At 35.4% G+C, this 27,041-nt stretch overlaps 1 protein-coding gene across 3 annotated transcripts in view; it reads left to right on the top strand.

Moving 5' to 3' along the window:
- BCKDHB (branched chain keto acid dehydrogenase E1 subunit beta) overlaps nucleotides 1-27,041 on the top strand; it is a 100,116-nt gene that overhangs the window by 21,405 nt on the left and 51,670 nt on the right. For all 3 annotated transcript variants that reach the window (XM_032443334.2, XM_032443335.2, XM_032443336.2), the window contains exons 4-8: nucleotides 1,686-1,819; nucleotides 2,409-2,564; nucleotides 6,732-6,840; nucleotides 11,479-11,576; nucleotides 13,972-14,082. In XM_032443334.2, the coding sequence (XP_032299225.1) occupies nucleotides 1,686-1,819; nucleotides 2,409-2,564; nucleotides 6,732-6,840; nucleotides 11,479-11,576; nucleotides 13,972-14,082 (608 nt within the window). The remainder of the gene's footprint in view (nucleotides 1-1,685; nucleotides 1,820-2,408; nucleotides 2,565-6,731; nucleotides 6,841-11,478; nucleotides 11,577-13,971; nucleotides 14,083-27,041) is intronic.

Raw genomic sequence — 27,041 nt, 5'->3', positions numbered from 1 at the left:
TGTGAGAGGAGGAGAGCAGAGGGATGGAGAGCCAAAACCTGATGCCTGATCTGTCGAAAACCAAACCAAAACAATTCTTAAAGTGTGAAACTCAAAACACTACTGGAAAATATTGCACATATATATTACAGAAGAAATTGTAATGCTGTTTCATCTCCCTCCCCTCGTTTTTTATTTTCATGAACTGATTTTGTAATTACTTATAAAAGTCTATTTAGAATATGAAATTACCATGGCACAGAAATGTCAGTTAAAATGAGCATTTTGCATTTGCATGGGAATGTTATAAAACAACAAAATATTTGGTTTCCAGTCTTTTGCCCTCAACACCAAGAAGAGATTTTTTTTTTTCCTGACACCAAGCTGGGAGGGAGTGTTTGTTTGCCAGAGGTGATAAAGACACTACAGAGGGACCTGGATAGACTAGACTGATGGGCCAGGGTAAACTGTATGAGTTTCAATAGGGTCCTGCATTTTGGTCACAACAACCCCAAGCTACCCCACAGACGTGGGGAGGAGTGGCTAAAAAGCTGCCTGATGGAAAGAGACCTTGGTGTACTGATGGACAGTCGGCTGAATATGGGCCAGCAATGTGGCCAAGAAGGCCAATGGCATCCTGGGTTGTATCAGGAATGGTGTGGTGAGCAGCACTAGGGAGTACAGTGTTCAGTTTTGGGCACCTCAGAACGTAAAGGACATGGAGGTACTGAAGCAGGTCCAGGTAATGGCAGCGAGGCTTGTGAAGGGCTTGGGGAACATGCCCTATGAGGAGAGACTGAGGGAACTGGGGCTGTGTAGTCTGGGGAAGAGGAGGCTGAGGGGAGACCTTATTGCTCTCTTCCAGTATCTGAAAGTTGCTTATAGTGAGAGCAGGGCTGGTCTCTTCTCACCTGTGACAGGTGACAGGACGAGGGGAAATGACCTCAAGTTGCACCAAGGTAAGTTTAGATTGGATGTCAGGAAAAGTTTCTTTACAGAAATGGTAGTTAAACACTGGAATAGGCTCCCCAGGGAGGTGGTTGAGTCACCGTTCCTGGATGTATTTGAAACTGTTTGGATGTGATGCTCAGGGACATGATTTAGTGGCGGGTTGTTAAGAGTTATGGTAGTATGGTTAGGTTGTGGTTGGAGTTGGTGATCTTGAAGATCTTTTCCAACCTGAGCAATTCTGTGATTTCATAATTCTGTGATTTTACGATTCCTACTGATGAACCAAACTCTTTAGGAAATGAAGTCTTTAAAAAAACTGGTTAGACTGGGATCTGCTTATGGGAAATGGTGGGAAAAGACAGCATACTGGCGACAGATGGTGTGTTTAGGGTCATGTATGTTTGAGGATGTACAGATGATTTTGATTGTCTGGAAAAGAAAAAAAAAAAACACTTGAAGTCACAACATTTTTTTTCTCTGTTGTAACTTTCTTAATGTTTGCAAATACTCTTTATTCTTCTGATATAAACATGACTACACATGTTCATCTGCATGTCATTGGAACAACTTATTTTCCTTGAACTGCTAATGAGAATATTGTAAATTAATTGAACTGTTTTTAACTTATATCTAACCCTAAGCCTTGTCTTCCTTTGAGTGACTGCTTATCTGCAGACAATTTAACTTGAATATTTATGGAGCTCAGTTTTCCTAATTGCAATTGGTGTGTTAAAAGAATTGTTTTTGCTTTACAGGCAAAGATAGAGTTTTCAATACCCCCTTGTGTGAGCAAGGAATTGTTGGATTTGGTATTGGAGTTGCTGTTGCAGGTGCTACAGCCATTGCAGAAATTCAGTTTGCAGATTACATTTTTCCAGCATTCGATCAGGTTAGTACCAGTAATTTTGAACGAAGTAAAAAAGTTGTTTAATGAATTTGTTTTATATACTCTTTTGTTAGCATTAATAGTTTGTCTGAATATATGCTTTATGCAAGCATAGCCACAGCTGTAATACTGATATTTATGCATGCTCTATGTAAACAGGAAGGTACCAATTCCAGGTTGAATGGTGATTAAATAATGTAAATTAGCTTAAACTGCCTTAAATTCTCCAGCTGTGTCTTCCCAACACCATCTCTTAATTCTTTGTGTGATTGCAGGCCAACCATTTGTCAACAGGATAAACTGTGAATTTGAACTGTGCTGACTGACTGTCTTCTGGGAATGGGGAAACAACTGGGCTATATGACTACTCTTGTCAACTGAGGGATTAACTTGAACCCACTAAACTAGCAACTCACTTGCCTTGGAAAATATTTACCTTTCCAAAGACTTGCAAGAGCCTTTTGCATCTAGTTTGGTCCTCTGAATTCTATGCATGGATTAGATGATATGGATGCATCTTGTGTGTTGTAGAGATTTAATGATATGTAACGAGAGGTGTTGGACTGGATATTACTTTTTCTTTTTTCCTCAGATCGTTAATGAAGCAGCAAAGTATCGTTACCGCTCTGGAGATCTGTTTAATTGTGGAAACCTCACCATCAGAGCCCCTTGGGGTTGTGTGGGACATGGTGCGCTGTATCACTCTCAAAGTCCAGAAGCTTTTTTTGCTCATTGTCCAGGAATAAAGGTACAGTAATTCTTATGTTACAAAGGTTGATTGTGAACCTGACTAATCAGACTAATGAGTCTGAGTGCAGGCAGGGAAGGGAGGATGGAAGTCAATGTACCCAGCAACTTCTGAATATTCTAATTAAGAACTGTTAGAAGCTTTCCATTAATAAAGCTTGAACTGTGTTAAGAGTTGGAGAATTTATAGTCATAATTGAAACAACCTTTAGCAGGTATAGTGTTGTGTTTGCTTTTTGCACTAAAAGAATATGTTTTACATTTGCTCAGTGTTCCCCAAATACTACAGAAATTAAAAACTAATGAATAGTGCTTTCCCTTTATTTTTTTCTTTTTTTTTCCCCCCTACATGTGTTCTTAAGTGGTTTATAAAATTCACGTATATAAATTACAATAAAAAAACAAGAGCCATTAGTTGCACACTGAAACACAGGAGGTTCAATCTGAAAGACCAGGAAGTGCCTATTTAACTGTGCGGGTGACTGAGCCCTGGTTGCCTACAGAGGTTGTAGAGTTTCCTTCCTTGGGGATATTCAAACGCCATATTAAAGTGATCCTAGACAACCTGCTTTGAGTTTGAGCAGCGACTGTGCCGGGTGAATCCAGAGGGCCCCTCCAACATCAACTGTTGTATGATTATGTGATTGATACCTTGGGGCAAGCTTTCTGTGTGGGAAAGTGGCATTTCTTGAAAGTAAAGATCCTTAGCATTTAGGTGGACGTGGTTCTTAGCAAAGTTGAAGTGGGGGGATCTGGTCATCTCAGCTTAAGAAAATGCGCTGCCAGCTTCCTGAGTAAATTCTGAGTAAAGTCCATTCTTTCTGAGTAAATTAATGTCCATGGACTTGTACATTTGGATTAACTGATATCCAACCCATTAAGGAATGAATCATTGCTTGATTAATGGGACGGACTTGAACAAAAACAGTATTTGTATGTGGAAGACACATGTTCATTGTTTATCTTTTGTTTAAACTACTCCTTAATATGGTATTGGTGTACTGAAGTGTCAGATTTTACTCTTGTACAAGGAGTCCATAAGCATTTATCCTACTTGTAAATAAGAGCTTACGTTGTTCACGTTTTGTTGTATGTTATTTGCTTTATATTTCATGACCCTTGAAAAAGGGGAATATATCTTTATCTTTGGATGTTCTTTATGGTCGATAAGTTGTTCTTATACTAAACTCTAAAATATTCAGTGAAATAGACAAGTAAACTACTTAGTACAAATGCTAATTATTGCTCTTTCCAGGTAATTGATTCTGAAGGTTTCTTGAGCTTTTTCAGAGAACTTGAATAGTTTATTATGTTGTAGAAGAATAATAAGGTAGTTTTTATGATGAAGATACTGACACCAGGTCTATCTGCTGGTCTTGTTTGTCAATCTCAGATCTTCATACTGAACTAACTAGGTGCTGAGATTCTGTGTTGGTTAAAAACCTTCCTAATTCGGTGCAGTCTAATACTACTGAGCTCAGTCTTCTGAGTAAGTCAGTAAAAATTTTATTATTATGCCCATTTATATTGTTTTCTTTTGTGTTTGATTTGTTTTTTTTTCCTTTTTTTTTTTTTTTTTTTTTTTTTGTGTGTGTGTGTGTGTGTGTAAATGTGAGTATGGAAAATACCTTTCTAGTTCAGTATCTTATGCTGTCTATCTTAGCTATACCAAGGATGAGATGCGAGGATGCATTAATGGAGGCAAATAAGCTGGTTTATGACTTGTGGGTACTACTGGAAAAAAGTGATGGGCACTGGGGTTTGGAAGAAGCCTTAGGGACTATAGGGCATTATGAGTTGCTGAAGAGCTTAAAGGAACCCAAAGCAGAAATTCCTTGGGTAATATGCTAAAATACATTGTTACAGTTAATCGCTGCTGTCTCAGATAAAGAATGTGTGAATTCTATGGAATTGATAGTACCATGTATTCATTTTGGATGCATGGAGGAGTACGTTAGACTCTTGAATTTTGTGTCTTTGTGAAAACAGTGCTGCACCTTTGATATTTTCTGCAAAGCTGTTTGTTATTGCAGTATGATTAAAACAGTTATTACTGCTTTACTGAATTCGAAACTCTATTTCATATGAATATGCTTGTAGTGGAATATTAATGTAACTCAGTGAAGGCTTTGTCATTGGTACATATTTTGCATGGGAGGTAAAGCCGTGACTTACAGGTTGGGGAGGACAGGAAATGTCCCATGGGAGAATGGTTTGCAGAACTGCCCTCTTACTAAGCTTTGTAGTTGGTTACTGACTGAAGGTATTGCACTGTTCTTTGTAAGTGAAAGGTGAGGTTCAGATTTCCTTAGTAGAAGAAGGTTTTTGTAACTTAGGTTGTTGAGGTGAGAAACTGTCACTGTTGGTGTTTAAGAGTAAAGTTTGTTGAAGTGAAGAGGGTGCTGTTAGATCATTGTTTCTTTTGTCTACCATTGTGAGGAGATGTCTTAGTGCATCCATCTGTATTAAATTATAGTATTGACTCTCTTTATTCAATTGCAAGAGTGTGCCAGGATCTTTGCCATTGCAAATAGAAATTTTCTTTCCATTTCCAGCCGAAATTTCTTTCTAACTTGAATCTTCTATTCCCCTTTCCTTTCATGTACAGAGAGCAATTGTTTTCCCTTTAGTCATTGTTTCTTCTTAGACTAAACAAATCAAACTATCAAGGAGATATTTCTTGGCATCTGTTTTGATTCATTTTCTTTCAAAACAATGTACTCATGAAATATTCCAACTGAATTTCTAGCACTGTTTTTTTTTTCAATAACACTAACACTTCCTTCACTGCATGATGATATCTTTTGAAGCTGTACTGCTTAGTGTTATAATTATCAGTTGAGCAAATAATGCACTCACATCTTTCTTTGAATGTCTACTGCTGAGTTCTAAATTTGTAACAAAAATATACTTTCTAAATGCTGACTTACCAACGTGTGTCATTCAGTTTACCTTTGATCTGTGAACTCATCTTTTTTTATATCATCCTCTCTACTGGTAGTTTTCATTTCAGCATTTTGAGTTTGAATCATAGAATAAGGTAAAAGTCTGTTCTAAAAGTGGTCCTGAAGGAGCTGCACTGCTAGCATTCATCAGATTGATAATTTCTCATGTTTGTTATCAAATGTTTTGTTGAAATTCAATTAGACTGATTCACCCTTGCTTCAAAAATTCACTTACAGAGTTAATTGGATGAGATAGATGATTTAGGTTGTGTTTTGAATCTTCACAGCTGTAAAATGAAGTTCTGAATAGCTTCACAGATATAAGATGTTTACTAGTATTATTTACCCCCCCCCCCCCCCCCCCCCACACACGTATCTCAGATTTGAGTTCCATGGGATGTAATTTACCTGATTCTGATTCCTCAGTTTCTCTCTTGGAAACTGAGCTCTCTTGGCTTCTGTTTTCATTTATTCCATTTTTTCATTTCATTTTTTTCCGTTTTCATGTTCACTGTGACAATTTGGTGACTTTCTGTTTGTTATTAATCTTCTCTTAGACCATCCCTAATTGACACAAAGCAGTTGTGTGTGCATATGTATATGTGTATTCCTTCTGAATGCACAGATTTCATCTAGGGAACTTATTTTGTTGGGTTTTTTTTTTTTTTTGAGGGTAATAAATATTTTACCAGATTTCAAACTTCTGCCATAAGTAAAGTTCCTTTTCCGGTCTTCACAATTTACTGCACCAAGTCTGAAGATCTTCCATCCTCCTCCTATGAGGCGTTCGCCTATGCAACTTGACATCTCCCAGCTGCTTTTTTTTGTCATCCATCTACATTAATTTTACAGAAGTAGCAGTTTAATAGTTTGTTGAATGTGTCTTTTTTTTTTTTTCCTATTCATTCAACTTCAAAATGCTCTTCTTAAAATGTTAGTTATAGTTTGTAGTACTTGAGGGGAATAAATTAGTATTTATATCATGGTGTAAACGGAAACTATTCAAGTCTCAATAATGAATTAAATAAAATATTAAATAAAGTTCAAAACATGGAGTGTGTGTTAGCGACACAGCACTGATATTAATGAATTTTGTAACAACTCAGCAGCTATGGAGTTTTATTTAAAGCAAATAATTGTTTTCTTTTTATAGTCAGTGTATTGTTGAGGAAGCTTGTAGGAGACTTGTACTTGAAATAAACTATTTTAAAATATTTTTACAGATTGTGATTCCAAGGAGTCCTCTTCAGGCCAAAGGATTGCTGCTGTCATGCATAGAGGATAAAAATCCGTGCATATTCTTTGAACCTAAAATACTTTATAGAGCTGCAGGTAAGGATGTGCTGCATTTTCCAATGAAGCAACGCTTATTTTTGGCCATGCATTTCCTTGGTTATAGCTAAATTGGTAGTGTAGCAAAAACCTTGATTTGCACTCAGTTTGTCTTTAGCTGTGTTTGGGCTTACATTTGTAGAGAAAATCTGAAAACTAGGTAAGATTTAAAAATTTGGATACAAACATGAATATTTACAGTCAGATTCATGTTCAGTGAATGTTGGAAGTGGAATGCTTTGTGTAGTCTTGAGTTAAGAAAAAGAAGAAATAGAGCTGAAAGACATTGTCTCATTGAATTTCGTGGTAGAAATACAACTGAGTCTGTTTAAGTATAAGTGGCGTGTAGACTGAACACTTAACAGTGAGAATTTGGTAGTTAGAATAACAAAACCTCAAATCATCTAAAGATAAACTGGCTGCAGTTAACATGTTGACTTATGGAGTTCCTTACAGGCATTGTTGGGATAAGTAGCGTAAGTCTGACAGAAGTGAAAGTGCTGTTCCTTTGGTAATTCTGAATATTAAAATAAATTGCTAGAATTGTCTTATTTTTACAAAGGAGGTGATTTTACACAGTCATTGTTGTTACAAAATTTTACATTTCTTTTGAGTGCTTCATTTCTAAAAGCATAGAAAACCTGCTCCGTTAAATTCTGATTTTATTTGGAAGGAAATGCAATTGCCTTTAATATTTTTCTTTGCTTCAGTCGTAGCGACATTTTTGTTCAGTTAAGTTTTAGCAACCATTGTTATGCATGACAATAACACAGTAAATTGAAGATGGTAGTGTATGTTGTATCATCAATGTTAATTGTAACAATACAGTTACTTACTGAGGACTGGTGAAGCTTTATTGGACAGGAGAGTGTAGAAAAACAAAATTGCATATGGAGAGATAGGTGGAATGTCTGAGTAAGCAGCCTCTGATAAGTAGGTATAAGTTAAGCCATTTGTCATTCCTGTGTTGTATAATTTTGTCTGCCAGCTATTCTTGAGTACTGAAACAAATGTCTTCAAAATAGCACTTTCCTTCACTGTTTTTACTATTTAAAATACTCAGCTGCAGATTGCAGCATTAATAAAATGTTTACTTTCATAATGGAATGAGTGACTGCACCTTAAAAATATCACATGAGTATTGAGAGTATAGTGGGATTTTCATGTATGAGAAATTGACCTATGAAACAGTTGCTGGATCTGCTAGTGAAGAAGATGAAGATGAGCTATTTGATTGAAATCTTGAGTGAAGATGTGCTGAAATAGTGGCTAGTGGGGTTTATATGTTGGACTGTAACCAACCACAGCGTTGTTACGAGATTTCAGTCATTTCTGAAAGAAATTACTGATGATGTTGCCCTGTAATCTCATGGTCTGATTTCCAGAGAAATTACCTTAGATTTTTAAGAACATCAGTTCAGAGATCTCGGGGGGTTGGACTCGATGATCTCTAGAGGTCCCTTCCAACCCCTACAATTCTGTGATTCTGTGATCTAGGCAGAAATTTATAGCGCCACCATGTGACAAGACCAGCTGTGACTAGCTTCTTTATTTTGTTCTTGATCACATTTATACCCTTGGATGTTTCTTCTTTCCTCCTTGTCTTGACATACTCCCTTTTGCATTGGAAAATAGTATTCATCTATTCTCAGTGGGAGCAGAAGTTTTTACATATATTTGTGTGCCTTTTATAAAATTATAGAATCACAGAATGACCTGGGTTGGAAGGGACCTCAGGGATCATGTAGCTCCAACCCCCCTGCCTGGCAGGGCCACCAAACTTTCATGTTTACTAGATCAGGTTGCCCAGGGCCCCATCCAGCCTGGCCTTGAAATTAGAAGCAAATAGATGCAAACATTTCTGAGAAAAAGTCCAAAGTTAAATACAGAAGTACACATCTACAGAGGGAATTCTGTTGCTGACTAACTTATGAAGTTATAACATTATTACCAGTGCCATGGTGACGTCCTTTTAAATGTCAGAGATGCTGAGAAAATATCTGAATTAAAAAAAAAAAAAGAAGAAGAAGAAGAAAAAGGAGGCTCTGATTTATAAATAAATGGTTATTGGACTGTGTGTGTAGTGTCATGAGAACGTAATGATTATGAATGAAAGGAGATGAGTCACCTTGACATTATCAGGTTTAGACATCTTGTGGAGAACCTACTCTGATGTTTTTTGACCTTTGCAGTTTCATTTTGTTGTACCATATATGACATTGGTGGTGTAGAAATAAATACGACTTGCATCAGTGGTTGTTATAGAGACAAGACAGTAAGATTAGAAAACATATGTTTTCTTTCCATGCTTCAGACTACTCTTAAAAAAAGAAAAAAAGCAGCAGATGGTGCAGCCTCTTAAGGCTGTGATGGTCCTTTTTGTCTGATTACTACTTTTTGTTAATTGCTTTACTTGAAATCTAGTTTTGAAATGCTTGATTTAAAATATTTATAAATTCGGAATTAGATGAATGGAGTGCTCTGCATATGAACATTGTTGTCCTGGTTTGGTTAACTGTTAGGCAAGAAAATGCACAGGATAATTTCACGTGCTGTTTTATATCACTGTTAGTAGAGGGAGGAGATTTGTAAAGGCACTACAATAAAATCCGGTCAAATCTAGACTTCCCTTACAACTTTATCTTGACAAGCATTTAAGTATCGAGAATGGTTTAACTATAAGAATTAATAATATTAAGAGAATATATTAAGAATATTAGATAGTAAGAAATTGGATAATTGTAATTCGTAATTGTATACTGCATTTACTTTTTCTAAATGGCTGAAACCATTACACAGAGGAGCTCTTTATATCATGTGTGCTATCCAGGTCTTCCGCTGGTGCATCCACCTGTCTTCCAAACTGTATTCATGTCAGTTGCCTGAGCTTACATTTGAGTATACATATAGCATTCTTCTTCAGGTTTTTCCATGAAAAATACAATAGTGTATTGTAACATGCTTTCATTTCCTTGCCTGTCTTTCCTGAGGTTTTTTGTAATATGCAAAATCCAGAGCAGTCTGGTTTGCTTTTACTGTCAGTTAGCAGGGCTGGCAGTGCCTTTCACCTCTAGACCTTTGTTATTTAAAGAAATTGTTACAGGAAGACACTGATAATTTAATGCGTTAAGAATAATTGTGAGTAAACAGATCTGATTTTTGTGCTGTGTTAAAAAGCACTTTGTTTAAAACTGATTTTTTTTTCTTTCCTTTGCTGAATGGGACAAATTATGCTGAATAAGGTTCCTATTGTGTCTTAAGCAAGAAAGAAATTAAATTGATGCATGATACATTCTGTCCCTGTTTGCGTTGAGATATACGTAACATAAAGATAGGAGAAAACATTTTTACTCCAAGTGTGGCCAAACACAGGAACAGATTGCTCAGAGAAGTTGTGGTGATGCTGGAAGCACTACTGACCCTGAACAACATGGTCGTGGTGAGAGAGGGCTGTGAGCACAGGGCTTGGACTAGCTGATTGCTGGAGTTTGCTTCCTACCTCAGCCTTTATGTGATTTTGAAGCACTTGGTGTTTGTATACCATCTCTGGTTGGAAAAAAAAAAAAAAAAAAAAAAAAAGGTATAATTTAGAAAACTCTTCAAGTATTCACTACTTGATTTATTAAGTATATGTTCCTAATGTACAAGCCAGGGCAGAGCTACTTGCATCAGATCTGCTGTACTAATGAGAGAAAACATAAAAGGCTTAATTTTTCCTAAGATGTTTCCATCTGAAAATTGTTAAATAGATACTAAATTGAATGGAACCATCTTCAGAGTTACAGTGAAGGCAAGATGCCTTTTTCCTCAGTGAGGTGGTTGAGTAACCAACCCTGAATGTGTTTAAAAACCATTCGGATGTGGTACTCAGGGACGTGATTTAGCAGAGGGTTGTTAGAGTTAGGGTAATTTGGTTGTGTTGTGGTTGGACTTGATGATATTGAAGGTCTTTTCCAACCTGAGCTATTCTATAATTCTATTTTTTGTTTGTTTGTTTCTTTTTCTTTTTTTTTTTTTTCTTCTAGTTACTTTACTATTAAAGTATTTTTAGTGAATTAAATATCTGAGTAACTTAAAACTGCTGTCCTCAGAAGTTCCTGTGACAGTTTCTGTGCAGATTCTGAGAGCTATTTTTCCTCCCACTTCGCTGGAAACCTGTGGAGCATCATTCTTGGTAGACAGCGGGAGAATGCTCTGAATATTGTAGTGTGATTTCAGGGCTATATTGATGTTTCTTCAAATCATCTGCAGTTTTTACTTGAGATTTTAACCCATTTAAACCATTAAGGCAGGGTCCATTTCCATATCTGGTACTAAATATCACTGACTTGATGATCAGCATGATCTATTGCTACAGTGGTTGTATGGGTAAATCTTTTTTGCATGCTACACAAGTTAAATGGAACATTACACTGAATGCATTCAATATGTTATAAATAAAATATTTTTAATTGTAGCTAAACCACTGGAATAAAGGATAATTCTTAACGTGATTTGGTCTATTGTTTTAAATAGCATTACTGTTAAGAAAAAAAGCATAGTGTATATTTTTATGGGGTAGTACTGACTAAGTATCCAATGCTTAGTACTGAATAAGAGTCTAATGCTTATTTTTCACTTAGTTTTTTATATTTTCAGTGGAACAAGTTCCTGTGGAGCCCTACAACATTCCTCTGTCTCAAGCTGAGGTGCTGCGGCAAGGCAGTGATGTGACGCTGGTTGCTTGGGGCACACAGGTCAGTAAGGTTCTCTGAAGCTCATTGTTGTCCATCAGAGCCCAGGTTAAGGGCCAGGTGCTGAACCGTGTACACAGTCTCAAGTGCCAGACAGTAAACTTTGTATGTGTTCCATTGGTACATGGTTAAATGAATTATTCGGTTGATTGAATGATTCACTTTATTTTCAAAGCTGTTCAAGAATATGATTCAACTCCCCCTGCCCCCAGTTAAGATGTTCAAATATTAAAAAAGACCTTACAGAAATAGAATAAAACTGTACAAAAAGCCCAAACACATTCATGTTGAAGAATGATGGGAAACAAATTTTAGTCTAGTTTACCAGAAGAATCTTTAAATTGCTTTTAACCTGTAATTTAGTAAATTGCTATTTTCCTGGCTTAATTATGTGCCTGGGAAGCTGTTAAAGGTGAGGGAGCGCTGTAACTTTCATCACAACAGTGTTGATCTGTGGAGTTGTTTTTCTTTCCTTTTTGTTTGAAATCTATTATCTTTCTTGCTTTCCTGTGATAGGTCAAGCAGCCAGAGGACAAGAAAACTTCTTTATATCTATGATTATTCCTACTAGTTAAATTATAGACTACTTTGATATCTTTACTTGTGCGTATTTCTCCAGCAGAAAACAATTTATACTTTTCTCTTTGTTCCCTTTTGAAAGTGCGTACTCTTTTTTTCCTAGATAATGCCTGCTCCACTTGAATGAAATCTTAATATTCATCAAGCTCCCCAACACTGAAATGATAAATAACCATAAAGATGGTGTTTTATGATCGTTTTTAAAGATCATTTAAGTATTGGCTGTAAAGCTGTCGAAAGCAATTAAAATAACATCCTACAGTTGTGTGTAGTGGACTTGGAATGGCATCTTTTCAAAGATCTGTGCTTTAGAGCTTGCGAAATGTGTTGAGACAAACAATTGTTTTGATGTACAGCCCTAATGTGGATTTAGGATCTGACTTAACCATGGGTGTGGCTGTGTAATACAGAATGGGGGACTGTTTTAAGGAACTTTTCCCTCTGTCAGGATTTCTTGGCAGAAGTATATGCATGTACATCAAGTGGAGAATGTGCATTGTTGTTGCCTTATACAAGAACTGTTGAGCGTATCTCTGCGTAGAGATAGAGATACATTCTTCGCATGTAAGCAGAAAATACAGCGTGTTTTGTATCAGACTTCTGCAAGTGAGTTGCTGTTGTATTTGCTGGCTGTGTGCATAAGCTTGGAACTTGATGGCTGTGTGTACAGTGGAACCAACAAATACAGAGTTGACTTTGTGAGTGATGACACATACTGAATGGTTACTTCTTGTGGTTTTTGTATGCTAAGTAGTTGCTTGGCAGCTGCTGTCCTAGTGAGGTTACCTGATGTGTGCTTTCCTGAGCTATACTAATGAAGGGCAGTAATGGCTTTTAGTTACTCTCCAGTTGCACTCAGTATTTTATGGTCATTAACTAATCCTTATCCCTCGTGAACTAGGCAAATATTTTTACTTACGCATCATAGAAATGGCAAAAACATCTTTCCCATGTGTCACACTACTCTCAAACCATTACAACTTCCAATGCGTTAGATATTTAAACAAGAACACTGCAAGCTATTTCTTTTTACTGTTGCAATACTTGTGATTTATCTTTTAAGCAGTCATCTCATGTTTAGCTATTCCTATTCATGTAATACAGATTCATGTTAAATCCTTAATCGTCTTGTTTCAGCATAGATGTTTGCTCTGTGTGACATTGACTACAGCCCTTTGATCCCTGGCAGTTAATGCCATCTCACTGTGTCCATATTATTAAGTGCTGTTGTCTCCCTGACCAAGGTGACCTCATCAAAACTTCCTGGTGGGGGTGGTCCTTGGCTTCTATCCCCTGAATTGTGCCTAGCAGCTGCTTAAGGGAAGTCAGGTACCTCAGTCCAAACCTGTGTTATGAAACATTCCAACCCTTTGACAATGAGGACTACACCAAATTTACTGACAACATCATATCAGGAAATCCTGTATTTAAATGCATCACTGATATTTGGATTTTGGTTTAGATACAGTCTTAAGAAAAATCTGATCCTAAAACCCAAACTAACTGGAATAATAAAATATTAAGGCCTGATACTGCTCAGTGGAGGATGCTTTTCTAGCAAGTAACAGTTTTGTCTTCAGTGATCCTTCACTGAAATTTGTTTTTCCTTTCTTGAAGTAATGCTGAAATGCAAAGAGTAACATAAGGAGTAAATTAGAAGAATGAAGTGAGTAAGAAATGCTGATTAAGTTACTAAATAAAACATTTTCTGCTAAAAAAGCAGGTAATGTTAGATCAGTATATGTACTCAGTATGTGTAATTTAGGACATCTTAAACAGAAATGAGATGTTTACTTGTAATAATGCATTGCCTTTTCAGGTACATGTGATCAAAGAGGTTGCAGTGATGGCTCAGGAAAAGCTCGGGGTGTCCTGTGAAGTTATTGATCTGAGGACCATCTTACCCTGGGATACAGAGACCGTTTGCAAGGTAAGGAAATGATGTATGATAATTAAAAGAACAAAGAAACATACAAAAAAAACCAAACCCAAACCTATTGGAAAAAACAATTTAAATACTAATGACTTTGTATTTTTTTTTTAAGGTTATTTTTTGTGTATTTAAACATGGAGCTGTATGTTGCTTCTTAAAAGTTTGATTTTCAGCTGAAGTGTTTCCAGTGTTTGTTTCCAGTGTACTTCATGTTATCTGGGTATGCTTTACATGAGTAAAAAATGAAGTGAGTTGTCATGGACTTCTATAGAATCTTCTATACAAATAGATTTTAGTTATTTTTAATAAATCCTTTATAAGCCCTTGTGGATAAATCAAAATTAACCAAAATGTTAAGTGTTTTCTCCTTTTTTTAAAAACTTGAGCCATCATGCTGTGAAATGAATACATCTCTCTGAAAGAGCAGTTAAGTCTGTTTCATTGGACTGGATCTGCACTGAAATGCAATCAGGAAAGAAATGTGGTTGTGCACAGGAAACACAGAGCTGTAGTTCTACAACAGTTTACGAATCTGTGCTTCAGAAATAGATACTCTGTAAAGATCTTCAGCTTGTTTTCCATCCTAATAGTCTTTTAAAGTAATCATTGCGTAAATAAAAAAGATGGAACAGATAAACATTGCTTTAGATTTTCTAAGAAGTTTACTGTTAAGAATTTAAAGTGAGTTTGCATGTTGGCTGAGCAGTTCCTATGTTATTACAAATGTCTAATAGTAAATGTTTTTAGCATTGCTTTTACATTAGTATGCGTGGAGACTGGCCTGTCTAGTGAGAGAAATATTATATTATCTCTTTATATCTATCTTGTCTGCTTGTTCAGCTGGAAATAATCATTAAATTGTATTTGGTACTATGCAACACTGCAAGTTTTAAACTTCATTTGTACCCCATGCAGTTTTTAAGGTAGGTAATATATAACATAAGTAGAAAGGTGGAAATGATAGCTGTAGCTGCTTGCTGTCGCCTCATTCCAAGGGAAACTCCTTAGTGTATTCGTAAATGGCAATGGCTTTTCAGGGTCAGTTCCAGGATCAGGACTTGCTGTACTGCAGTTATTCCCTTCCTGAGGTGCCATCATCAAGGACTGAGAGAGCAGCAGAAAATTTGGTGATGCCAGAGAAAGTTCTCAGCTGCCCATGGGACTACTTGAGTCCTATTTGTGAGCTTGTAGTATGTAAAAAAATTGTTCTTGCTCCAATCCAACCAGTAATCAAATAATCAGTTGCTACAAGGCTGTCTTTTGTTTGAGTTTCACTTACGCCAGCCTCTATAAATCTTAGACAGAGTTTTTGTTTTTCCTCACATTATGTCTGAATATAATCTTTTTCCTGTTGGATGCTGAGGAAAAGGGTGTTGTATATGATAAGCTGCAACCTGGGTGCCATTCTGCTGTGCTGGAATGCAGAATCTTCTGCAGATGAGCAGTCTGTACTGGGGGCTTATCAGACTTGTGTTTTGGTGTAAAACCATGTCTCTCAGTTTTTCTGCTGGGAGTGGTGTACTTTGTTCTCAGTAAGGTTGTTATTTCAGTCCTTGGTCTGCTGCTTCCAGTTCCTATGCACATACTTCCACTCGCATTTTGTTCATACAGCCCTTAGCATTTCCATATTCTCCTGTCTGCTTCTTCTTTCTAGAAGGTGGGAAGCTTATGTAACTTCTTGTAGGATATATTCTTGTTACTAATCATGCAGCAGAATTTTGGCACAGACTTCTAAGTGACCAGTGTTTTCTGTGTTTCAAAGTTATTAGGCTATAAGAAAGGAACTGAATTTTGTATGAGTGTTATACATTTGCTTGTCTAAGATGTTTTAATATGCAGGTTTATTTTATTCTTATATTTATCCAAGAAGTGTTATATTTTTATTGAAATATTTTACTGGATTTTCCTGATCTATATAATTTTCTCAAAGAAATTAAGGAGCCTTCATGGTGGGCCTTAGGGAATAAGCAAGAATGAAATGATTTACTTAACTGAAAATACATACAGCTTATAGACTGATTTGACAACTGTAGTGTTGGAATGAGGATGGACAGACTGAGGTGGTTACTGTTTTGGAGATGAACAGTAACATATCAAAATTTTCACTGGAAATATAACTGCTTGGAATACTATCTTTGTATACTATACTATAAAAATCTGAAAGTTATGTTACCAAACTACCTATTTCTTGAAATGTTGAGTAGCTATACTTTGCAACTGCCACCAGAGGCCCTTTTTTAGCCAAGTTAAGCAGCTGCTTGTACTTTACACTGCTCCTCTGAGCATGTTTATAAACATATGTCTCTTAGTGAAAAATAAATACAACATGGCTAAGTATAAGGAAACATAAATAAAAATTTAAGGCAAATTTTACTGATATTTTCTTTTCATTTTTGAGGTTCTGTTATCATATTTCATTTTGAAATAGGTTAACGTTTGTCATCTGCATGAGGAGGAGATGAGGGTATTGAAATCTGAGCTAGTGACAATAGCTCATAGAGTTCATCGAGAAAGATATCTCCTGAGAGTCTTTCATCTCAGCTATTTCAGCATCCTGTTATGGGATGAAAAAGTGTCCTCTAGGAATGTCTTGGGTTTAAAAAAAAAATAAAAAAAATCAAGAGAGCCTTGATTAAGTGTAAAGTCGGGAAGGATAAATCCTACTTTCATTATTCATCTGAGAGATGATACATACTGCTGATAGAAGGGAAATCGGGTATTTGGCTGGTTCAAAACGATCTCCTTGCTAAGATAATCTGTGTGCATGTGTATAGGTACAATTTCTTTATATAAGGCTTCATTGCTGTTTAACTTGGGAAATATTCTTGAGAAATATTAGGTGTTTCTTTACATAAAGGCAATGGATAGAGTTCCTAGCCCCTGAAAACTGATGTAGCTTGTTCCAATATTCCATAGCATTCTTGAAGAATAACATTCTTGCCCTGGATCAAGAGAAATAATTGATTTTTACATGTTGGCAACTTAAAAGAGAGGCAGGAAATACTTTCTCTATTGCTTTTCACAGAAATGCAGACAGGTAAAACAAAGTCAAACTGCATAAAATGCAGCGTGTCCCATAGTTGTCTGTATGTAATCACAGTTTGTCATTGTGAACAAATTTCAAACGGCTGAAGTTATGACTTCTGAGGCTCCGTTGTTTGAGATGTTCAGTGCCATGAAAGGCTGATGTGATGTCTTTTCTAAACTTCACATCTAAGTGCTCAAAAAACTAATTTCTGAAGTGATTATTTTTCTGAATTTCATGAATTTAGTTCAAGATTAACTTTTTTTCCTTCCTTTCCTCCTTCCCTCCTTCCCAAGACTTTGACTTTTCTTTTTCCTTCAATGACAATGATATTTTTTAATGTGTCATTTTATTTTCTGGTTTGAAATTAGGTTTGAGCTAGCATGCTTGGTTGACATAATCACCTAAACAGGGACTTAGCTTTTCAGAAAATTCAAATCACAGTGGAAATGTCACTAGTTGTATCTGCCAGATAAATTTGTATGCCTTTGAACCCTTTTAATAAAGAATAGTGTTCAGAAAATGAAGATGAGAAGGACCTATTCTTTTTAATGTTCTCCTTATAGGAATGATCTCATTCTTTTTGCTTTCTTTCTTACTGTACTGTGTGTTCCCTGTGCTTATTCTAACATCAGAGTCCTACTTTTGCGTCTTTAATTTGTGTATGAAGGAGCTGGGGTCAGCAGTGATCTCTCCCCTTTATATATTCAACTGGAAATGAAGTCAGTGTGCTTCTCAGCACAGGCTGCTGATAACCACAGCTCTGCCTTGACTCTGTTCTGCTGACTCCCCAGCTGTTGCATGGCACATAGACTTCCAGGGTCAGTGCAGCCATAATGAAGAGTCTGGTTGCTCTACAGATTGGTAATGCTTTCCAACTGCTTGACTGAGCAGCTGCCTTATTATTATTGGAAGAGCAATCTGCCAAGAAGGGTGCTGTTCCAGAAACCAAAACATGAAGTGTATATGAAATATCTATAAAATGTCTATGAAATTTGTTTCTTTACAACCTACAAAACTTTTAAAAGATATTTTGCTTCCTTGCAGAAATTGTACTTTTAGACATTTTTTTTTTTTTCTTCTTCATTATGCTTAACAGATTTGCTTTGAAGCTTTGGAGAGATTAGACTGTGTGGATTTCTGTCTCTGAACTGCTGGATGGTGTGGTATCGATTAAAGAGGCAAAGGCACACCTCCCAGTGCTTCACTGGTCACACTTGGGGTAAAATGCTGTGGTTGTAGTGTTTTGTTTTTTTTTTAGTACTGGAAAGCCTGTTACTGGCAAAGTAGGAAGTCTAGCTCAGAGTTAAATACTCCTAAGGGACTGGAGGGGTTTCTGTATTTTATTCATGCAGTATTGAACCAAGAATGTTATTTAAACTTTAAATAGATTAGAACTGAATTGTTCAGTAAATTTCACTTTTGGAAGTGCACATTTTTAACTGCACTTTTTTTGTACCTATGTATTATTTAGAAGGCAAGTATTTCTTATGCATTGCAATGAAGATTTGCATTTATTTCCAAATTAGTCATATCCTAATGGTCTCTGAACTGTTCCTACAGTAATGTGTGCAAATGCTGAGTTATGTATAAGACTTAGTAATCAAGGCACTGTAGGCTGAACTGTAAAAGACCTGTGGTTATATAGAGCTTGTGTAATAGCGATACAACTTGGTGCATTTTGCAGAAGAACAGTGTTGTCTTTGCAGAAAATTAGTTTATGGATTGACATTATCAATGGGTAGCAACTGTGAAGTTGATTTTCATAGGACAGTATCCTACAGAAAAGTGAAGGGCTTAATGCTACTCTGGGCGCTTGGGGTTGCTTTGCTATTTTATTGAAGAGTTTTTGCAGACCTCCTGTCAGGTCAATGTAAATGCTGAGCAGTCTGATAAATACATATGTACTCACTGGAAAGAGAAATTTGAGCAAAAGTGAAAGCAGCAGCAGTGGGAAACTGTGGGTAATCCAGCACCGTGGAGAGGATTAGAGGAAATCATGAGCGTGCTTTCCATCAGGGTTACTTGATGGAAGTGATTTGCTACAGTAAGCACTAAAGCTTTCTCCTTGGTGTTCAGGTAGCGTTTTTGTCAGTCGCTGTCATCCAAGTGATTGAGTAATTTTTAACAGTGGATTCCTGGTTCTTTTCATTTTATAGGCCCAGCGGATTTAATAATCCGCTGGTCCTCTAGCTTGTTCTTCCCATTCCTTTATGTTTACTTCATCCAATTGGATTGTGAATAAAGGAAAATCAGGATCAGCAAGCCTGATTTTTTTCTTTTTAACTGCGTGATCCAGGCACTGAACTATACAATTGCAATGCAGGTATCCTGGGATCAAGTTTGTATTTCTTGGCCATCTATTCTTGATATTTTGCCATTTTACTTGTTGCTCCTTAGATTTCTTACTAAATGGATGCTCATACCTATAAAGAAGTGTGATTAAGATTATATTTCTTACATGATGACAGTTGACTTTGTCACTGTTTCCATGAGAAACTTGTTTCTTTTGGTCGACTTGTACTTTGATTGAGAGCACATCGTAGGCTATCATTTGGCTGAGAGAAGAACTCTGGAACCATGCCTTGAAGTAGTCATTTATGAGTCAGAATATATAGAAACCATCTATAAATGAATTACTCAAACTTTTGCTCTTCTGTATTTCAGGAAAGCTTAAAATGGAAGCCCTGAAGTTATTGTTTCAAGCAAGTGCCTCAAGGCTGAGATATTTGTATTGCTTTTCTCCTTTCTTCCTTCCAATACAGGATTCACATGTCAAATGTTCATATATGTATTGACAAACGGTGCTAGAGTAGGAGTCAGATTGTTTTTTTCTTTGTTTGTTTTTAAGTAAACCACACAACCCCCTCAAAGAAATAGAGAAAAGGATGGAGGTATGTTGTTTCTGTTAACGTTGAACATTGTGTTGATAATATGGTCCACAAATTGCTCGTGAAACCTTTTCGCTTTGCCCACATTCCATATTACAAGCTTCAAATTTAAAGGGACTTAGCAAGTAAGTGAGTAACGATGCTTAGCCTATAGTTAGAAGGTATTATATAGCTCCTGTGTGTGTGTGTTGTTTTTTTTTTTTTCCACAGACGCTGATTGAATTCTAATGGATGTTGGGATTAAGTTCTGCAATAGTAATCATATATGAATCATTCTTCCATGGAGATAATTATTACTTCTCTACAGTATTGCCTTCCTTTAAATGTCTGCAGCTATTTATCCTGTTATTATCACTTAGTTGTGCCAGCTACTTTTTCTAAACTACTTTTTGAGGATTCAGATATTACAGATTCTTACTATTTGTGCATTATTAAGCTAAACTATCTGGGGTAAAGTATTTCTGCAATACTTCTGAAGCTTTTAAGGTAATTTGATGATTCAGTCTGCTTTTTACAGAATTACCGTGTAATAGCATAATGCATTATATTTGGCTTACTGTAAGTATTTTTCTTTTGATGGTCAATATTGATTAGCTTTCTGTGGAGGCAATCAGCATGGCTCATGACTGTACCAGATAGACTGCAGAAATTTCCAAATGTAAATATCTTTGATTTCATAACAAGATCTTTAGTAAACCTTAACAGTTAACAAAGCTCTTAGTGCTCTAGATGGCAGGATGACAGGCTAACCTCTGGTTGGATAGATGTGTTGATTAGACTTAGCTGTCATTATGTTGTTTGTTTCCACTGCTGCTAATGTTGGGCTGGAGAAATGATTTTCCTTCTCTAGTGCCTTTGTTTTGAGCTGAAGAGCCTGCATCTTTTTTTTTTTTTTTTTTTTTTTTTTTGCTGCTTTTAATTTTGCTGTGCTACTCAACATCACGCACCAAAAAAGGATTTCTTCTAAATAAATTCAGTGTATTTTATGGTAACTTCTTCTACTAAGTCACTATAGTACTACCAGTACTATTAAAATATTCCACCACTCATAATTTAAAGTGTATTTTCAAGAAGCTATTTCATTCATTAAAGCTATTGGAAGTTTCCTTGTCTGTAGGAAAACACAACAGTTCAGTTTTCCATAAAATGCTCATTTAATGCACTTGTTGTGTGCATTAAAGCCTTCAAGAATAACTAAAAATCCTTGATATTACTAAAATCCTTGGTGTCTTTTGTAACCTTTTTGAGCTTACTTAACTATTTCCCTGCAGAACTTGTAAGCTGAATTTATGCCTCAAATCCTAAATGCTTGGCTAACAAACTTTTTCATTATGATGGAAAAGAATTGTTGCCCTATGTACTTGCTTGTATCAACTTGTCTTGTTATGGAACTTTGGAAGGCTAGAAGGTGCTGACAGGCTGTAAGAACTTAATATGTTAGGAAGTTATTTTTTGCATCTTTTATGTAGATGTGTTTTGCTTTTCATTCCATGTGACTTATGTTGTCCTCAAATACGGAATTAAGTATTATTTCACTTTATATGGTATGGAACAAAAATTACTTAGGTTATGGTGTATAGCTCACTTTGCCTGTGAGTTGATGAAAACAAACATAAGAAGTTACTGGCTCGTTTTGAAAAATGTAAAATGAAGTTTGTGGATTATAATCATGAAGTGTTTATGAAGCAGTTTAATGGATGGAAAAGGTGGGCCTAGAAATCTTTATTTTCTTCTCTTAAAAAGTTGTGACTGAATTTTTTTATAGTTTATTGTGCTTGGAACAGAGTCTTTTGATACTTAAATCTGTTGCTACTAGAGTATATCTAAATTACCTTAAACTGATGTATGTGTTTCAGAAATGTAGGATTGCACAGTTTAAATGGTTTAGTGAACATTTCACTATCTACTATAAGGTGAATATTTAACTGGAGTTTTCATATATAGTAGCACTTTTAACAAGGCACTAATCAACTTGCTCTCTTTTTACTTGAAATATTTTGCTTGTGTGACAGTGTAGCATTGATAGGTGTCATTGTTATACAGCACGTTGATCTGTAACTCACCTGTTATACAGTAATCCTTATTGCTTTTTAAAAACAGGTGATATGCAGGGATTTCATTTTTTTTTGGCCTAAATTCTTCAAGAGAAAAAAGTGCCAGCATTACAAAATCCTTGCTGTGAGGTCATTTTCAGATTTTGTGATTCAGTCTATATTTTCCATTTGAGCCGTATGCAAGGTACTCAATTGTCGGAGCAATATCCTGTCTAAATAATAGTCACATTACCTAGACGAGCAGTGCAGCATGACATGAGTTGGAACAATACTTTATTTGAGGTCTTCTAGCTTAAAAGTTATTGTTTACAGAGGATACTAATCAAACTTTCCAGATGAGAAAAACTGTAAGTGGCAATTTATAACCAGTACAAATAGAGTGTAAGTTATAGTTATAAATTGATTACAATGTAAGTGGTGCTCTCGCTGTTTGCATTATGATTTGTACATCCAGCAGCAACAAAAACAACAAAAAAAAAAAAACCTCCACAACTATTTTTAGTAAAAATTATATGATCTGAAAATGACAAAACTGTAAAACCACTCTTTTTCAGTGTGGTCAAAGATTACCACAGAATACCAGTCATTCCTGTGTTATTATCTCTGACATTTGTGGTGCACTTATTGATGTGTTACCTATACTGTAAAGTTCCCCATAGTGCTGTGTTTGGAAGATTTAAAGAAAAAGAGCTTATAAATGCATTTATTGCAAGTTTGAAGTTACTTTGAATTTAATTAAATTAGAGTAAGTGACTTTCCATTTCCCCATTTGCCAATAAACTCGTTCATTATTTTAGCACTGAAAGCCAAAGTTTGGGATTTTTTTTTTTTAGATTATTTTTTAAAAAAGATTCCTCTTAGAGATTTTGATTTCTTTAATAAATAATAATAAATTTAGTAGGTGATTCTCGTCTGCTCCTCCCTGCAGGGAAAATAGAGGTAGAGTTGAGAAGTTTAGTAAATAAATAATCAGTTGGGCAGTCCTGACTTTTAACTTTCTTTTTGTTAGTATTTAATTGTCTGCAATATGATGGCAACCATTGTTGGTCTTCAAAAAGCCTGCGGAAACAATTAATTTCTAGTTACCAACTTCAGTGCTTTGTTGACATTGGAGAAATCTTCTATCTTTTTTTTTTTTTTTTTTTTTTTTTTCTTAAGGAAACTTAATGATGTTTTAAATATGGAGGAAAACATGATTTTAGGTATTGACAATATTTTTGGCAGTTTGTGTTCTTATGGTCTTACAGTTTTATAAAATAAAACAAATATATAAGCCTAATACATATAGTGTAAATTGTCCTTTCTACTGGAAGATCTTAGAATTATTGAGTGGTTTGAGGTGAAAGGAGCCTTAAAGATCAAAACATATATTAAAGTTGTTAATGTGTATGTTGAAGGGGATATACCAGTCCAGACTTAAAATGGATCACTGTGATTGATAAGGCTTTTTTGTAGTTAAACTTTAAAGATCTTGTTTGCTTTACCTAATTACATTTGTTTGCACTACAGAAATGTGGAAATGCAGAGATTTTGTCAAGGCATTTATTTCGTAACTGAAATTTAATTCAGAAAAGTAACTGCAATGATAATATATGGAATCTTTTTCATTTCAGACACCGACTTTTCATGTTGAATTGTACTTGTTACGTAAGATAAATTTATCTGAATGCTATATTTTTTTGTTCATTTGATCACTGTTACTAGTTTGAAAATATTGTATCTTTGCTTTCCTTAAAGCATCTGTGTTAAGTAGTTTACTGACTTTCATTTTTAATACGCTACAATAAAATACCAAGGGATAATCTTTCCTGTAAGGCAAAATTCAAGACTCACATTTCCCCTCCATCCTGTATTGTTTATTACTTTCATCTTTATTTCATTATTACCTAAATTAATGTCAGAAACAATGTGACTGAGCAAACTGGTTACCCAGCAAAGCACTGAGTGTGAAAATTGCTCTTGTGGGGAGGTGCTCTAGTTTTCACAATATGCACTCTTTAAATGAAGAAAACACTTTAAACAGTCTAAATTTATATATGTTGAGAGACTCAAAGATTTTATAAATTAGTATTGTTAGAAATTGTTAGAATTTCTATTGTTAGAAATTCTGTCATTCTATGAATTTCATATACTTTAATGATAAGAATTATTTTTGAATCTGTTAAAAATGTATAAAAAAAAAGATATAGAGGAAGGGGGATGGATTTGCATTAGTCCAGTGCCTTAGTCACAAATCCTTATGCTACGGACTAAGTATATATGGCAAGTCATTTAATTTCTTTGTCCTATGGTCTTTTTGTAAAATACCTATTAATCTTTTTTTTTTTTTTTTTTTTTTTTTTTTTTTTTGTGTCTGTAATTAATGCAAATACAAGTTCCTGGCTGTGCACTTTAAGTAGCTTTTAAAGATTTAGATCTTTAAAACTTTTTCAAGGCACTACAATATAACCACTTAGTGCCTAAAACCTGTCATTTTTCTGAGTGCTCTATGCCAGCTACTTAATATCTACTTTACTGATTCCCCTGTGAAAAAATACGTGGCAACAAAGGATAAGCAGCTGTAGCTAAAATTGGTATTGAGGCTATACCTGAGAAATACAGAATCTTGTGATATGCTTATGCATCAAAAGCTTTCTGCAAGATCAGAGCTTCAAAGAATAAAGATGTTGTTATTGAGCAGTAGTTTAATGAGCTTCTGTGAAAGGGATTTTGGAACATTTGTGACATTTTAAAGAAACTATTTGCTAATCAACACTGTAAGAAAATGCAAGCATTTGGAGAAGGAATATGGAGAGAATATCTACAGTGCTGCTAATTATTACTCTCCAAGAATGAATCATGCTTGCTTGGAACTGTGTAACTAAAAGGATCTTGGTGAAGTGTAGTGACATGGAGCTTTCACACTTCAGTGTTTAAATAAACACTGTCTCAGATGCATTAATAATATGTAGTAAGAAGAAATAAGGGAACGTATACTCCATTATTTGGCAACATTCTAAATGCTGAAGTGACTTTACAAGCTTTGATTAGTTATTCTGTCATTGCAAAGATGACAGCTGTCTTCTAGTTTGGTAAATGTGTAAAGGTTTCAACAAGCTTTCTGGTCTCTTGCTCTAAGTAATAATGCTAATATCTGTGTATTGTGTTGAAATTTGTTGTGAGAAACCAAAGAGTTGGCTCTTTGAGGAGTTATACACTCATTTATAAAATAATGCTTTGTAATTTGTTCATGCTGCAGACTCATTTTGATGTTCTGATGGTTTTGTAAAATGGAAAAAAGAAGGCTGTTCTTCCTGATGTCACTTTAATGAATGTTAGGCTTACCAAGAGAAGGTGTTTGTAAAGTATGTCTTGGACTATAAGTAGACTTCATTGTTGCTGGTGTTGTTCTACATTTCTTGAAAGCGTTGTGGCTGCATTTGCTCCTCTAGGAGAGGAAGATAAAATCCAAACTACTGGATTTAGCAAGACACAATAAGAAGATCAATATAAAGCTATTGTAGTAGAAGCATCGGAGTGGTTTTCAAATAGAAATCAACTATTGTTTTGCATTTCATGTTGTTTTAATGAAAATTTTAATAAGAAAGTTACAAGCATATTACTAAACAATCATCACATGTTAATTAAAAACAAACATGTAGAATTGTTTAATAAAATGAAAGCTTGGAAAAAAAAAATCAGAATTCAGAGATATTTCATGGGCTTTGGATTTAGCCTTACCATCTTTTCTCTTTCCATGCAATGCTGTCAAGGTATAAAAATGAATTTACTTTTTGCCTTTGGATAGCAGCATTATCATAAAGAATGAAAATCAATTATTGTGCAAATAATGAAAACTGTTTTCTTACAGAGTTATATTCCATATTTCCTACCCTACACCATTCCATATTCCTCGTTTACCTTAGTAGATTGTCTTTCTAAATGGTTGTCTAGACAGAAAGTAGCATTGAAAATAATTTGATGCTTATTGGTTGTTGGAAAACTGTGGGAAAGATAATGCTAAGAGCATGTTTTATTTTAGTATACTAAATTAGAAGGGCTACTTATCTCTTTTACCCAGAGAGACTGAATATTACCAAACTTACAGAAGATTTAAGGCTTTATCCTTAATATTTAGGACTTGCATTTGGCTGCAATGTGGTTATCAGGAGACTGACAAATAGAAGAAAATCAAACCAGCTCACAGAACCATCATTTCCTTGGCTAAAAGGCTGAAAATGAATATAACTGTACCTTGAAAATGACTATTCATTTTTCCATTAGTTGAACTAGATGAGAGTTTGTGACTGATAAAGAATGGAGACTGAAGAAATGAGGGTTGCCTAGACATCTTTGATTAAGAGGGCACAATGAACAGAAAAGATAACAGGAGGAAAAAAACACTGCAAGAATGAAAAGAGGAAAGGAGTGAGTTGTTGTTTTAGAAAAATAAATTTAAAGAGGAGGTAATACAGAAAAAAAAAAAGTATTCAGAAGAATATTGTCAGCAGTAATACTGATTTTTAAAAACAGTTTTGCAAGATATTAGGCACAACGTTCTTAGACGGTGTATCCTTCAAATAGTAATCACATCCATTAGACTTGTGCTATTACTTACTTTTGAAAGGGGTCAAAGATGGTGTGGGTAGCATTTTCAGACATCTACTTACCATCTTTATCTACTTAACAATTTTTGTATATTATTTAGTGATTACTTAGCTCAGTTTTTTCCGTTTTCTTACCTCATGCTTCTCATGTAGTCCATATTAGCAATTCAGATGCTAAATCCAATGATTCCAAGCTGTGAGTGGCTTCAGCAGCTGCCTTGAAACAGGTTGGTCTGTCTTGTGATGAGCTGTGTGAATTTATGTGAATCAGAACTGGGTTAAGTTCAGGAATTGAGATGAAGCTGATGCTGGAGCTCCTGCTTTTCATGGAATTTTACATTTTTAGAATGGTTATTCACACTGCAAAATACACTACATTTCAAACTTAGTACACATGCTC

Source organism: Coturnix japonica, chromosome 3 (assembly GCF_054131305.1).
Source record: "Coturnix japonica strain WE chromosome 3, WE-NBRP24, whole genome shotgun sequence".
NCBI classification, from domain to species: Eukaryota; Metazoa; Chordata; class Aves; order Galliformes; family Phasianidae; genus Coturnix; species Coturnix japonica.
This window is presented reverse-complemented; position numbering and strand designations above follow the sequence as displayed.